Below are 16,450 nucleotides of genomic sequence, written 5' to 3'. Positions count from 1 at the left end.
TTGCCTTGCACGCAGCCAACATGGCCGACCCGAGTTCGATTCCTCCGCCCCTCTCGGAGAGCCCGGCAAGCTACCGAGAGTATCTCACCCACACGGCAGAGCCTGGCAAGCTCCCCGTGACGTATTCGATATGCCAAACACAGTAACAACAAAGTCTCCAATGGAGACGTTACTGGGCCCGCTCAGCAAATCGATGATCAACGGGAGGGCCTTTACTTTACTTTACTTTACTTCACTACAGTAAGCACCAAGAAATCAAAGATGTGGTTTCAGTCAGGACAGAAATTTTATTAAATGAGCATAATCCAACCACTGTGGCATAACAAGTGAAGTTAGAACTACAGAGCTTAGATTTTTGTTTGCCTTCCAGTTGTATTGCTTTCTTCTATTTTGACCCTTTCTTGCTTTCAAGTTCTTCACTTATTACCTTCTGAAAGTTGGGTCCTGCCTTTGTTTCCGCCCCCGCCCCCCCCAGCAAATTCTCTTATTTGGACTTTAATTGAAATGATTGTCACATTCTCTGTCGTTCTGCCTTTTGGAACAGCTTTGAGAAGGCAGGGATCTTGTCTTTTTTCCGTTTTCTCTTCCAGCCTAGCAGACTGCCAGGAAATCTCAGGCATTCAGTTAAAGATGTGTTATAAATATGATTGAAATACTAGAACAGGGATTATAAACTCAATATGAAGGAAAGTGAAGACAGGAAGCATGAGAGCTAGACACAGAACACACTAGAAACTTGAATACTAAAGATATGCTTGAGTTGAACAAAAATTACCTTGGAAGCAGATGGGACATTAGCTGAAAGAGTAGAAAGTGAGTGACAGGAAGTAGAACATCTAAATTAATGATAGGAGGCAATGCAATTTCCAGTCATGATAAGATGTGACATAATAAGATATCAGGTCAGTGGCTTAGTTGGACTGGAAATTCTTGTACAAAAATAGACAAATCAATATAAACAAGAATGCAAGTCAAATGAAACTCTTTTGCAAGGGTGTAATAGATAACACAGGAAGCCTCACAAATAAACAGGAAAGTGATATAATACAGTAAGTAGAATTTGGAGTAGGGAGTTATTTTGTAGTTTCAATTTACATTGTAATTAAGATTAATTCCAGATCAACTAAAGAGTTAGCAAGCTCTCAGTGGTATATTAAGTGGTCAAATGTTTAATAAATCTGAGGTAACTACAAGATAAATCTTATAAATATAAGATATATATAATAAATACAAGATAAAAGTATTGGAATGGCAGTCTGGAGTGATAGCATAGCAGGTAGGGCGTTTGCCTTGCATGCGACCAACCTGGGTTCAATTCCCAGATCCCATATGGTCTCCCCAACACTGCCAGGAGCAATTCCCAAGTGCAGAGCCAGGAGTAACTCCTGTGCATCGCCGGGTGTTACCCAAAAAGGAAAAAAAAAACAGTATTGGAACAAATACTTATAGTTTTAATATAATTTACTTCTGGCAAATTAAGTAATAATGCTCAGTAACACTATAACAATAAAGGACAAAAGTAGGTAATTTGTAGAAGAGAACATGCAAATGTATCTAGTATAAAATTATGAAGAGCATGAAATAATATAAAAATTTACTTCATGCAAGCCTTATACTTATTCCCAAATATATTTTATATTTTATACATAGCTGACTTATCTGCACTTAAAAATCTCATCATCAACTTTATCATTTAATGTAAGTGGAGCATAAACATACTGAAGTTTGAGGTGACATTTGAGTTAAATATGCATGTTTAAAATTCTGCACAAAATGTATTTATATCAAGAATACTTTTAGTGGATGCTGGGAGCTAGCACAAGGCTGGGGATAGTTTGAACTCAGAGCACTGCAGGGACCAGCAGCTTTGAGTTCGCAGACTCTAGCTTGGAACCACTTGGCCTAGGGAGTTGAGGCGCCTCTGGAGTGGCCCCCGGGACCCCTTGAGCATGCTCGGGTGTCCTGCTTCCCCCTCAGAAGACACTCTTCTTGAAAGAAGTTCCCTTAAACACAGGGGGATATGTGTGGGGTTCTAGAAAAAAACTTTTGTGGATGATTTTGTTAAATTAACCCAATATGAGTTTCAGGGCATTTACTATTTCCTCTGTAGTTTTTTTTTTACATTCTTTTAAAATGTAAAATGTAAAATAAAATGATTTTAGGAACCATATTTATAACTCCAGAATATGTATAGTCATTTTTGATTGAAATAATTCATTGGAGCTTTCAGCGCGGATCAAAGAATATTTCTTGAGACTATTGTTTGACTATTACTATTTCTTGAGAATTATCTATATAATAAGACTTAATTTTTTGACCATTAATATACATAAAAAGGTATGGGAATTATTTATGTGAAAGATAATTGTTAAATTGAAAAATGTTTTCTTATTGATTTTAAGATGAATATTATCACTTTTATTTATTTTTTAAGTTTGGGGCCATATCCGTTAGTACTCAGGGCTTACTCCTAGCTCTGTGCTCAGGGAACACTCCTGGCAGTCTCAGGGGACCATATGGGGTGCCAGGGATTAAAACCAGGCCAGTCAGTGCAAGCTGTACTGTTGGTCTGGTCCTCTTAATCAGGTAGCTTTTAATATAAAAATGTGTATACCTATTAGAATGAAGGCTTTTGAAGAAAAAACACTAAAAGTAGTACTGTAGTTTGGAGGAAGCTAGAAAATGACAAATGTCTATATTTATGTATTTTTATAAATACTTTTGATTTTATGACAGCAAAACAAAACTTTTAAAAAAAAATTTTTGCTTTTTGGGTCACACCTGGTGATGCACAGGGGTTACTCCTGGCTCTGCACTCAGTAATTACCCCTGGCAGTGCTCAGGGGACCATATGGGATTCTGGGAATCTAACCCGGGTTGGTCGTGTGTAAGGCAAATGCCCTACCCACTGTGCTATCGCTCCAGCCCCTAGAAAACATTTCATTCTGTGTGGACTGCTGTGCCTTAGGGAAGGGCTTTAGGTCATAACAGTTGGAATCATCACATTCCTGTGATACTTGGGGAACCATTTGGTGCCAGAGATGGAACCAGGGTTGGCTGCATATAAGGCAAGCACCCAGCCTCTGCACAATGGCTCTGACACACAATTTAGTGCTGTTTATTGAGATAAACGAACAAATGACTGAGTATGGGAGTCTTTGTTTCCCAGTCCTGCTTTTGAGTTGAACATGGGTATTAGGCATTGCTTTGTCTTGTTTATGTTGGGCAGCTTATTTAACATCCTAAAGTGCTTTCTCATCTGAAAAGCAAGGCTAAAATTCCTAGCATGTTGAATTGTTATATAGATCAATTATGTATTAAAAGCATCAAATATAGTATTGAGTAAACGTTGGACATTCAACAGAGTTCACTATTTTTAATTGGGGGCCGGGTGCTAGGCCACACCTACCTGTGCTTAGAGGTTCTCTGGTGGCACTCTGGGTGGAATGGCACTCTGGTGGCACTCTGGGTGCTGCGCTTTGAACCCGGTTGGCCAGTAGCAAGGCCAGTTCCTTACCTGCTCTACTGCCTCGGCGGCCCAAGGTTCACTATTTTTATAATGGATAAGGGGTGGGCTATATAAAAGAATATTGTTTTCTGGACAAATTCTGATATAAATTGCATGCAATGCTCATTGCCGAGAGGAGGAGCATTAAACTGTACAAGTCCTGAGCCCTTCTCTTGGCACCGCTCAAGCCCCCGGCATCTGGATCTCTCACTTGCAGAGTCCTGTTGGTGGAAGGCAGGGTACTTGATGGGTCAGAGCCTAAAGTTTGCCTCCCTACACGGGGGGCAAGGGGGGGAATGAGCTGAGCCCCGAATCTTACCCACCTTCTCTCTGCCACCTCTTTGGCCAAAGCTGAGAGGGATTTTCAACCCTTACTGGAGGAAGGGACTTTGATCTAGCATACAACTGACTTTCTTTACCATTATTGGATCAAAGCACAGTCATATGGGGTGTCCCATTTATTAATGATAAAATTGGTTTACAAAGATTAAGGAACTTTGCTAAAGTTACAGAAATGAGTGTTAGAGTTGAGAAATGAACTCCGATACCTGTGCTCATTCAGCAGATAGAAAATCAGTAATGCACAACTGCCAGACACTCCCTGTTTCATATGGAATCGATTTATTCGACTGTTTATAAATATATTCAACATTTACTTTTATAAATTTATTCAACTTTACTTACTCAACAATTCTTGATTATTTAAGGAACAGAATATACATAAGCAATGTTCCTTTACATAAATTGCATAGGGTTCTACTTTGGAGACAATTATCCAAGTAACATTGGAAACTTTTTGTTATATCTGAAACAGTTTAAGTGATGGTAATGATGCCCTTTGGGTAGTATCTTATTTTTCATCTTTTATGCCATATGTTTAATGTTGGAGAAAACCCTTACATAGTTGGACTTTTGTATTTCACTCTTCATAGGGGCCCTTCAGTGTAAGCAGACTATTTTAGAGTATACTTGAAAATGTAAGGTGATGGATAATAATCTTCAATGTTAAGACAAAACAAGGGTGAAGATGTAATCATAGCAAGCATTAGCAAATTGTCACATTTCTAGACTTCAGAAATAAGGTGATAATAACAATGCTGGCCTAGTTTTTCTGATCACAGCTTTGCATACTATATCACATTAAGTTCTACCTCAGTTTCATTCTATAATCTAGAGACAGTTCTGTGAGTTCGGAATTTAAATGAGGAGATGTGTTTCTGAGCTTGTCACAGTTGATTCTTTTGCCTTGGCTGCAGGGCAAAACCTCCCTCCCTCCAAAGCTGCCGCACTTCTGCTAATGATGGTTTCACTTGAACTGTAGTGTTTATTGAGGCCATTGTTCAAAGAGGTTTTATGAGCATTGGGTTTTCCATTTTATATTATTCTGCCCTCACTTGGAATGCTCTATTTATTTGTTTTGTTTAGTTTTTCTTAAAAATAAGACTGAGATAGACCAACAAAAAAAGATCAGTTTGAAATTGGTGTCTTTAGTGGCTGAGGAAATATTTACAAGTGCCGGAGTTAGTCACTGAAAACTTGGTGGTGGGGTTGACTTCGTTGAGGAGTAGGAAGAACATGCCACCTGTGGGCATGTGATCTAGTACGTTCTAAGTTTATAGTTATGAACATTGGTCATTGGGAGAATTCATCTGATAGTATCTTGTTTGCACGATTCGCAAGTTGTATTTGGGACCCATTTTCCATTAAAAACTAAAAGAGAAGAATAGCTCAGTTTTCTTGGCATTAATAAATCCACATCTCTTTTAGAGAAGATATTACTCATAATGAATTCTCACTCTTACATTCTTTTATTTGTTTTGTGGTTTGGGCCTGTACCTGAGGGACTGTGCTCAGGAGTGACCCCGGTGGTCCATGGGTACCATACTTGATTATGAGGATTTGAACTAGGGTCAGCAGGATGCAGTGCAAGTGCCTTACCCTTGTAGTATCTCTCCAGCCTCAAATTCTTAACTTTCAGACCATTCTCTTTGATAAATGGAGTGCAGCCACATAATTTTTCTTCATTTTTTATGGGGGGTGGCACATCCAACAGTACTCAGGGCTTAGTCTTTCCTCTGTGCTCAGGAATCACTCCTTGATTGATTGAACCTGGGGGATTGAACTTGGGCCAAGTGTGTGCAGTGCAAGTCTTATATCACTTTGGCTTCTATTCTTCCTTTTAAAAAAACAACTTAGGGGTCCTCCCAGTAGGTTGGTTGTGCTAAGGATTCTATGGGCCACCCTAATAGGGCTTGGGGGCCACCAGGGTTTCACCTGGCAGTGCTCAGGGGCCCATATGATGCAGGGTCAGAATATGCACGACTTTAGCATAACTTTTAAACATATTCTTAACTGTGATCTCTGTGGCTCCCAAGTATTATTCTGTATTCTCCTGGTTTCAAATGCCATAGGATACCACAGATAGCAAACCAAAATTATTTAGATAAAATTGTGGCTCTTGACTTATCATTTAATAAGTGATAAAATCACATTTTATTGATGTTGTTTTGTTGTGGTAGTGCCTGAAGGCATAAATGTTCACCACGTAATATGATAAATCAGATTTTTAATGTTATAGCCTAATATTTGTTGTCTTTGTCTTTTGAGTAAAAACAATTTACTTGAAATACTTAAATATTTTGGTTTGTTTTAAGGCCACAGAAAGTGAGGCTGGTGATATGGACTTGAGTGGTCTGCCAGAAACAGCCGTGGATTCTGAGGATGACGATGATGAAGAAGACATTGAGAGGGCATCGGACCCTCTGATGAGCAGAGACATTGTGAGAGATTGCCTGGAAAAGGACCCAATTGACAGGACGGATGATGACATAGGTAAGTCTCTATCAGACAGTTAATCTCAGAATCATAATGTTGGGATAGACATATAACTAATGCTCTTGTATAGGAGGAACAAAACGTTAATAAGTCATTAACTTACACATTTCTCTTGTAAATGCTTGACATTTGGCTGAGTGAAATATTTGAACAAAATATTAGTCTTAATCAGTACCTTCAACCATGTACAAATAATTAAACTTCCTAGTAAAAAACCCTTTGCATAAGCCATTCTTAGTTTATTATCTCAAAAGATTTTAGAAGTCTTGCAAACAATATTTTTGTAGAATTTGTTTTATGCATTTAAATGTCCAGTGATGTTGGTAAAAATGACAGCATCAGTGACTCTGCTCTATGCTGCTTTTATGTGAAGATGAGACTTGAGTAGAAGATGAATTACCCTCAACTAACTACCACTTTAAAGGCTAAGAATGGCAGGAAGTTGAGGCATTCTTTACTTCCATCCTGATGTTAAAAACCTAATTGGCTTTATATTTGCTTTCCCCTTCTCTGAGTTCCCTTTACCAATCTTTCTTCTAGGAGCAGTTCACTGTATCTTAATGCTGTGTGCTTTCCAGTTTGGCTCCTTCCTTAGTACTAAGAGTGAGAGCAACTTCTTTTGTCATTCAGTTCCTCCAACTGTTTTTCTACTTAATATTACTTAGGTTTTTGAAGAGACGTTCAAAGAAATGGATCTAATGGAACTGGACATAACATTATAGGGGCATAAGTACACATGCGAGACTTATTGCATGTATTTTGAGGGAGAAAAAAAACTAGGGGGTTATGAGGGTAAGGGACATACTTCATAGTCATCTGATTTCCTGTGCATTCTCCTCTTCTCTTTTTCCCTTCCTGACTTAAGAATGAAATCTTTTTTCTTTATTAGTGAATCACCATGAGTTACAGTTACAGATTTACATATTTTCGTGCTTGTGTTTCAGTCATACACTGCTCGAGTACCCATCTCTCCATCAGTGCCCATTCTCCACCACCAACGATCCCAGCGTCCCTTTAATAATAAAATCTTCAGAGAAACTGAAATTGGGAGTGTGTTCACTTTGCTGTCTTAATCCAACATTATTCTTGTAGATTTTAAGTTAGATTGAACACTGGTCTGTCAATCTATCTATATCTTCTGTCTATCTCTGTCTCTACAAAAAAATTAAAGCATTCTAGTAGATATTTAAAATAGAAAGCATTTATGGGAATTGTTAACAGTAGGTAAATAGCGCCAGACAATGGCCTTCCATTCCATTAACTAATAGGATTGAGCACATTCTTTGTTCTGAGCATTACTCTAGGTTCCTTGCAGCTGAGAGGGTGACCAAGACTAATGAAACCTTTGCACTATGCTAAAGCAATCTGAAAAATAATTCGGAAACTAGGGGGTGGTGAGGGAAAGAGAATGGATTAACTGTTTTTAAGAACTGACAGTGTTCTTAGAAAGGGCTCAGCCTGACTATGCATCTGATTCTTGATACAGAAATTCATTTTGCATTAACTATTTTGGGATATTTAACTTGGATTTCTGTTGGAGTGAGGTGATTAACTGCCTCCCAAATATCCATCCTGACTGCTCGTTATTTTAGCCCCTTCCTTTTTTTCCATTTCCATTCTGTATGCAAAGATGGGTGGTATTTCTCAAGTCTTGTGAAATTGAAGGGCTTCTCTCTGTATCAAGAGATACAGGGTTTTGCTTTCTGGGTTCACATACCTCATAGTCATCTGATTTCCTGTTCATTCTCAGTCTCTTCTCTTTTTTCCTTCCTGACTTAAGAATAAAATATCCTTATACTAGTTTTAAAGAGAAACTGAAATTGGGAGTATGTTCACTTTGCATCTTAATCCAACATTCTTCTGATAGATTTTAAATTAGATTGAATACTGGTTATGAAGAGATTGATGTGGAAGTTGTTTTCTATATGTGTGTTTATCCTTTTTATGAATCTGCTTTATAATAGTTACAGAAGAAAATGGTGATTATTAAAATACAAATAGGAAGTCTGTCCATCCCGGAAATTTAAGATTTTTCTGTGGGAGCCATCTACCCCAGAGCTGCTGGAAAATGGGAGCTATATTGATTTCTACAAATGAACACAGCACTTTTTAAAAATGTGCTTGTTAAATACAATCTATAGAGAATAATATTCATAGTATTTCTCTTTGAATACCAGTTCTTCTGCAGCAGATGACGATTCTGATACTGGCTCTCATCACATACTTATGTTTCGAGCAATAAATCATTATCATTAATGATAAGGTCTAGTGATTGGTTTATGCAAGATTTTATATTCTGTCTCCTCAAAGTAAGACCACATCTGAGAACTCTTTAGTTTTTTTTGTTCTTTTTTATTCTGGTTCAATCTGACTCATTCTTCAGTATTTAGTTAAAACAGATTACCTTTCATCTGAACTATAAATACCTGTGTGATTGATGCTTTCTTTAAATGTGTCTTTTCTCACCCAGCTTCTTTCACACCCACAAGATAGGGAAGGGGATAGTGTATGTGTGTGTGTGTTTGTGTGGGTGTGCACACGCATCACACTCACACTTGTGTTAATATCTGATCATATTTTTTTTAATTGAAGGAGGAAAAATTCCCTTTGGGTTGTCATTGAATTTTGTGTATCTCTGCAATATTCTGAAGGGAAAATTTGATTTATTCTTCTTTGCAATTCATAAGATTTGACGGGTACTCAATTATTGGGTTATAAATTTAATTTTACTTTTAGATCTTGAGACATTAAGGTAGAGAACTCCTTTGATCATTTTCAAATAACTTTCTTAACCCCCTCCTAATTTCCCACACAAACCCCACATATATTTTTTAAATGTCACTAATCATTCCTTACATAAAGTTAGAGAGACTAAGATAAACTAGCTTTATTAATTGGCTTTAGTTTTTCTTATCTGTAAGTTGATCCGGACTTTGTTTCACCTGGACAAGAAAAGAAAAGTTTCTATAATATTTAACATTTCCCACGAAAGGAATATTTCTTACTTCGCAGATAGGTTACAGTTCGCAAACTTGTCCCCTGATAGATTCTTCTGAGATCTGTACGATGACATCTGGCTTCTGTGCCTGCCTTCCCACTGTCTGAGGAGGTATTCTTACCAAGCTCTGCACTCAAGGCAACCAGACGCCCTTCGACTCTCTGAATTCCCTATGGCAGTATCAGAATTTATTTGAGCCCTTATTGCCAAAGCTTATAGTGCACATTTACTTTTTAAAAGAATGGCAGTATAAAAATTCTTGATTTTTTTTCTTGCTATAGTCCTTTAGTGTCTTAAGTGGCAGAATAGAAGATACCACAAACCAGGGACAGCACTACTGAATCATTGAGATTCTTATAAAACTCTTGAGATCCCATCTGGTTAAGCAAAACATCTATTTATATATGTTACTGTAATTTTGCTTTCCTTTTTTTTTATTCAGGTATTTTCTGTCTTGTTACATTTTAAAAAATTAGTTTGTACTTATTCCCCCTCCTTCCACGGTTGTTTATTGTGATGACCAGAGAAGCTACAGTGCCTACACACACGTGGCTGCAGCACCCGGATACGGGCCCCAGCACCAGAGTCACACCAATGTCACACTCAGGCATGTGGAGTAGTGCTGGGGATCGAACTCACATAGCGTGCACGGCAACCAATTTGCCAGAGTCACCCCAACCCCACCTGTTAAATGTGTTTCAAATGCTTATTACATTCATATACTAGAAATTGATTTTTGTGACTCACTGTCGGGATAAGAATCTGCCAAAAAGCAATAAAAATGTCCGTGTTAGGAACTTCAGATCACTGTAGCAAATATTGTGGTTATATTTTACACTTAATATTCTCCAGTTCTATATGTGGTCATTATTTAAAATCTGTTTTTAAGTTCTTTTACATTTAAAACATTACTAGTAATTAAATTCTGGTCTTATATATCTTTGATTGTTGGATTCAGTCACTACTAAGGGAAAAAGTAGAGTAAAATGTGTTGGATAGGTAAAATTGTAATATATTATGTTAATGGCAGATGACCACGACTTGTTTATATATCTTTATGTCTGAAATCAAAAGGTGATGCATTTGGAAACATTGATTCCTACATCCCACATGTAATAGGTATGGGTGATCTCTTGCAGTGATATTTATGATGCCTTTTGCTATGCCTGGGAATAAATTAACTTTGTAACACAACACAAACACACCTACGCATACCAGAAATTAAATCACTAAACTGAATGTATTTCCTAAGTGATGAGCTTTGATATGGTTTTGTTTTGTTTTTAAAGAATATTAGTTGTCACACATCACCTCAAAAGAAATTGAGAATGAGCCATAGAAGTGACTCGGATAAAATGTATACCTTGCAGATCGAGACTTGGCATTCTCCCCACCCCCCCCCCAAAGAAAATATGGAAAATAAAAATTTTACTTAAATATATTTTCAGTACAATCCTGCCATGAAATCCCCCCAAATCCTTCCTGCTTGTGTTAAATGGACTAAAAACCTTGTATCATTTCCGTCTTTTCAATAAATGTCCAAATTCTTTAAAAAATTAAAAGATAAATTTAAAAAATAAGAAGAATGCTAGTTGTCACAGTAAATTGATTTCCTGACACATGTCTGGGCCAGGTCAAAGAACATTGTCCTGTTGGACAGAGTCCCTAGCTCCTGCTTATCAGAGTTCTCCTCCTAATTACCAAAACCATCACCACTCGGGTCTAATGAGAGCAGACGTGAACCAACTGGATGCAGAAGTCTAACCTGTCTGACCTGGAAATCTTGTGTTTTCACAGAATATATTTTTCTATTCTATGTTGATTTCAGAACCAGCTATACCCACACTACATGTAATCTGACACTAAATCCTAACAGATGGAATGAATTTGTGTAGGAAAAGTTTCTTTATTTGAGGGCAAGAAAACGGCAGCGTTTTTATTTAACTCAAAATTTGAATATCATGAATATGGTATAGCAGTTTTCACTTATTGGCTATTTAACGTGTTCTAAAGACTTTATAATCTTTACTGCATTTGATCATCACAGCTGTGCTATAAAAGGATTTTTTTGTTGCTGTGGGGAGGCATTATTGGGGGATTTTGGTGTTTTGTTTTAGTTCGGTTTGGGGTCACATCTGGCTGTGCTCAGGCCTTTGTCCTGGCTCTGTACTCAGGGACCACCCCTGGTGTACTTGGGGATGCTTCAGCCATATGCAAAGCAAGTGCCCTACCTGCTGTCCTACCTCTCTGGCCTCAGTATTATCTTTTTACAAATGAGAAAAGCAGGCCTCAAGGAAATCAGTCAACTTTCCCAAATTAATGTAATGGGCCATTATTTGGATTCAAGTATTCCCATGTCTGACACACACCCTGTGCTCCTTACCCCTCTTTCTCTAATGTTCACTATGAACTCTGGAGGCCGACAATAGTCCAGAATGGTCACTGCCATAAAAATACTGCATTAATACCATCATCAAATTATATGCCTTTGAACCTCATTTTATAAAATGAGAAAAAAAAATACTTCATTGAGCCTTATAAGGAGTAAGGAATTTACTAGTAAAGGTCACAAACAGTAGGACAAAATTAAAAGTTTTAGACTGCGAGACATAAAAAGACTGAAAAGTCTTCTATTTTGCTAATAGAACTTATATGCCAAAGTTTTCTTCCAACTGCACTGGCAACAGGATCAAACTTTTTTATGGCAACATGCAAGATAGGATGTGATATGTCAATTTACATTTGTGTTTTTCATATAGTGCTACCTTATTTTAATTCCTTATTTGTTCTATATTTTTTAGATTTGTCTGATCTATAGAAAATATCTCTTGGTTTCTAAATCCAGGGATATCCTTAGATTGAGCGCATCTATTTCTGCTCTTTATGGGCCATCGTTTTCCTATAAGGGACCGCAGGGGACTGCTAAGTCTGGAGAATGCTCAGGCTTCCTTGTTTTTATTTCAGCTTATTATGTCATCCCTTACTAAGTCTAAGTAAGATCACAGCTCATTTTCAATAGACATTAAATTCCCCACCAAAAGTTACTCGGTTTCTCAGCTATTCGAGTTTTAATTACAATGTTCACTATTGTTTGGGAATCAGAGAGAAATTGTGACATTTCCGCAGTGGCCAACTTCTGTTTCTGCAAGAAATTCAACTTGTACTAAAGGTTCTTAAGGTTATTGTGTTTTGTTTTGTTTTTAACTTGGCAATGCTGTAGGACATTTATAAATAAACTTTTTTTTTACTTTTTGGGTCACACCCGGCGTTGTTCAGGGGTTACTCTTGGCTCTGCGCTTTGGTTCTGAAATAATTTCTGCAGAAATTATTGCCTGCAGTGCTCGGGGAACCATATGGGATGCTGAGGATTGAACCCAGGTCAGCCACCTGCAAGGCAAACACCCTGCCCACAATAGTATCACTCCGGCCCCTATAAATAAAATTTTGAGTACCACGATTTTTTATTTCAATGTCACCATTTGGAGGCCAGAGAGAGTTCAAAGGGCAGGAGGACAGAGTTCTAGCAAACCCTCCTGCCTCTCCCCATACCAGATTCCTCAGGTACTTGGTTGAGTGTCACTAGGTGTAACTCCTATGTACCCCAGCATGCTGGGGAAGTTTCCCCCACCAAAATTTATAGTTTTATTAATGAGCATTCTTTTGCTTTTCAGAACAACTGTTGGAGTTCATGCACCAGTTGCCTGCTTTTGCCAACATGACAATGTCGGTGAGACGGGAACTCTGTGCTGTGATGGTATTTGCTGTGGTCGAGAGAGCCGGCACCATAGTGTTAAATGATGGTGAAGAGGTTAGTATATACTCCTCCCACTAAAATGTTTCTGTCTGAAAATTTCTCATAGAACAACTGAGCAAAACCCCGAACTCAAATTTTTCTTTTGTACTATAATAGGCAAAAAGTTTGAACTATGTAAGAATTAAGATACGTAGGTTATATCAAAGTAGTCCAAACCCATTGTTTTGTTTTTCATCATTGACAATACTTCATACAATATAAAGAGCTATTTGATATGTAAACTTTTTTATTATTATTTTTTTGTTTTGTTTTGTTTTTTGGGTCACACCCAGTGATGCACAGGAGTTATTCCTGGTTCATGCACTCAGGAATCACTCCTGGCGGTGCTTGGGGGACCATATGTGGTGCTGGGAATCGAACCTGGGTCGGCCGCGTGCAATGCTAACGCCCTACCAGCTGTGCTGTTGCTCCAGCCCCAGATATGTAAACTTTTAAGATTTTCTAACTTAGATGTCAGAAAGCATCTCGTTCGAACAGAATGACAGTCTTATTAGGCAGTGTTTGCAGGTGTTTTGTAGGACTGGAGAAGGGATATTTTTTCTTTGTGTCACTTTAGAAAAGAATCAGAAGTCAGAAGATGTGTACCCTTTGCAGAATATGAAAATAAGTAGCTCTTCATTCCTTGTTCTGTAAACTTAGGGAACACTTCTTTATCCCATCTTTAAAATGGAATCGCAAGTCACAGAAGATCTGCTAAGTTGTTTGTTTGGCCCATTCTAGCATTTACTGAGCATAATGCTGTTTTTTTCACTGTCTTTATGTTTTTTTAACTAGCTGGATTCCTGGTCAGTGATTCTGAATGGTTCGGTGGAAGTGACTTATCCAGATGGAAAAGCAGAAATATTATGTATGGGAAATAGTTTTGGTGTCTCTCCTACCATGGACAAAGAGTACATGAAAGGAGTAATGAGAACCAAGGTGGATGATTGCCAGGTATAAGCTATCATTGAATATGTGTGTATATTCTTAATAAGAACTGTGAACCACAATACCCAAAAGGAGAGAGTGAGAGCAAAAGGGAATGCCCTGGCACAGAGGTGGGGTGGGGTGGGGGGCACGGGGGTGGGAGGGTGGGAGGCATGCTGGGACCATTGGTGGTAGAAAATGGGCACTGGTGGAGGGATGGGTACTCGATCATTATATGACTGAAAGGCAAGCACGAAAGTTTGTAAGTCTGTAACTGTACCTCACGGTGATTCACTAAAAAAAATTAAAAAAAAATAAAAAGAAAAGTTACTTATTCAAAAAAACTATTAAATTATCATTCCTAAAAAAAAAGAATGCTTAAATATGGAGCTCTGGTAAGGTTTTTTTGTCTGTATACATAGATCATTCTTTAAATTTATAAGTAAAGGCTGAAGAGATAGTAGCAGAGTTAAGACACATGTCTTGCATGTAGCCAACCCCAGTTTGATCCCTGATACATGTCCCTGATCATCCCAAGGTTCAGCCCTAAAAGTCAGTGAGGAGCTGTGGGAGTACAGGGATATTAGCATCTCTGACATGCATCCCAGTGGCCAGCCCTGGGTTCGATCCCTGGCACATAGGGGAGACCCCAAGCACCACCAGGAATGATCCCTGAGCACAGAACCAGGAGTAAGTGGTGAGCACTGCTGGGCCTGGCCTCATAATAAACAACATTATTGTTGGTACACTTCATTTAACTCAGGGATCTATTTCTTTTTTAGGTAATAAGAAAATACTATAATTATATTTTCTAGAACCGATTATAAGAAAGAACACCTGAAATTACTGTGCCGGGAAAATGGCATTCCCAAGTCGTGGGCAAGGGTTGGGGTCCTCTTCCTGTTTGCCAGGGGACCCCAGCCCCTGGCACTGATTCTGAGGGAGGCCCTGTGGGTGTGGTTCCAGTAACCAACAGTGCCATTTGGAGGTGTTGGGGGGCCGCTAAGTCTCAGGAGGCCTTGGTAGCAGGGATTGGTCCCAGACAGGTGTGTGCTCAGTGTGTGGATGAATTGCTCTGCTATTTCCCGGCCCTGAATTAGAACTTTCTGTTCATAAGTTCATAACAGTAAAATCAGTTCATTCAAGTCAGATCAGGGAGAGGCATTCAGCATCACCTAGACCTCGTTTCTTGTGTGAACTGCTGTTGCTATTACTTAAAAAAAAATGCTTTAACTATGAAAAATACATTTAATAAAATTAAAGTTACTTAAAGTTTTCACTCCTGAGAGATGATTATTAACGTTCTGTCATATTTCTCTCCAAGATTTTGTTACACACGTGTGATTTTTTTAATTGACAGACATGTAATTATGAAACATTAGGCAAATTATCATATTGTTGGTATAGCCATTTTCTCATTGTACGGTGAGGATAATAGCAGTGCCGTCCTTGACATCAAGAAAATTTCTGTAAGGCTACCAATATATGATAACAGTGATGATGTCAACCTGGCTATAATTATTATAGCCTTTGGTTTTATATCTTAATTTTTTAAATGTAGTGTTAGAGCCATTAAGCCAGAATTCTAAATGAAAAATTTTGAAACACTGTATTATATTTTCTCTTCTATATACTAATTTAATCATTCACGTTTCCTGTCTTTTTCACATTAGAGGAGAAAGGAAACGTGCATGCTTTCTTCATTCCAAATGGACTTCTCAAAAAGAATAAATTATTTAAAATTCAGAGAGGACAGTGATTTTTATTTGAGACTACTCTTATCTCACTGTTCTTATCAATTTCTCTACTAAGTGACTAATAGTAAGGGTAATTAAGTGATCAACCTTAAGCCCTAAAAATGTTTCATAATTGGAGTCATGGAGGAATAATTGGTCAGTCTACTTGTTATTGTTAAGTTTTTAAAAATAAGGCTATCCCTTGATATCAGTTATTAAGGAACTACTTAAGCTTAATACTTACAAAATAGCTTATTTTGTAGACTTTTTGGGAAAACTTTTTAAAGTGATTTCTTATTAATGTAATTAGAAAGTTTATGTTTGCTCCATGGACAATTTTGAATTTTGGTATCTTCTGTTAACATAACATTTTTTAAAATGTCACGCTCACATTTTTAAAATATTAAGGGAATGTTGTGTTTATCTCTTTCCTACTTGGGAGTCAACTCCCCAACATATTTTAATTGTCAGAAGAAGAGGCATGGAAAATAGCTTGTAATTTTATCTTCCAATTTGAAACTTAAAATTTTTAATATAAACTACATAGAGCTTTGAGATGAAACTTTTCCAGATAGGACAAGAATGAAAAAGTTCAGTGAGGTATAAAAATGTCAGTGTTAAATAATTTAAGACTGAATTATTAGAACTACCTG

The 16,450-nt window shown here is 37.7% G+C and overlaps 1 protein-coding gene across 7 annotated transcripts in view; it reads left to right on the top strand.

Annotated features, from left to right (window-relative positions):
* Positions 1-16,450, top strand: part of RAPGEF2 (Rap guanine nucleotide exchange factor 2) — a 236,510-nt gene that overhangs the window by 193,430 nt on the left and 26,630 nt on the right. For all 7 annotated transcript variants that reach the window (XM_056118804.1, XM_056118805.1, XM_056118803.1 and 4 more), the window contains 3 exons: positions 6,163-6,340; positions 13,013-13,149; positions 13,930-14,088. In XM_056118804.1, coding sequence (XP_055974779.1) covers positions 6,163-6,340; positions 13,013-13,149; positions 13,930-14,088 — 474 coding nt within the window. The remainder of the gene's footprint in view (positions 1-6,162; positions 6,341-13,012; positions 13,150-13,929; positions 14,089-16,450) is intronic.

Source organism: Sorex fumeus, unplaced genomic scaffold, assembly GCF_029834395.1.
Source record: "Sorex fumeus unplaced genomic scaffold, SorFum_2.1 ptg000039l, whole genome shotgun sequence".
Taxonomy (NCBI): Eukaryota; Metazoa; Chordata; class Mammalia; order Eulipotyphla; family Soricidae; genus Sorex; species Sorex fumeus.
This window is presented reverse-complemented; position numbering and strand designations above follow the sequence as displayed.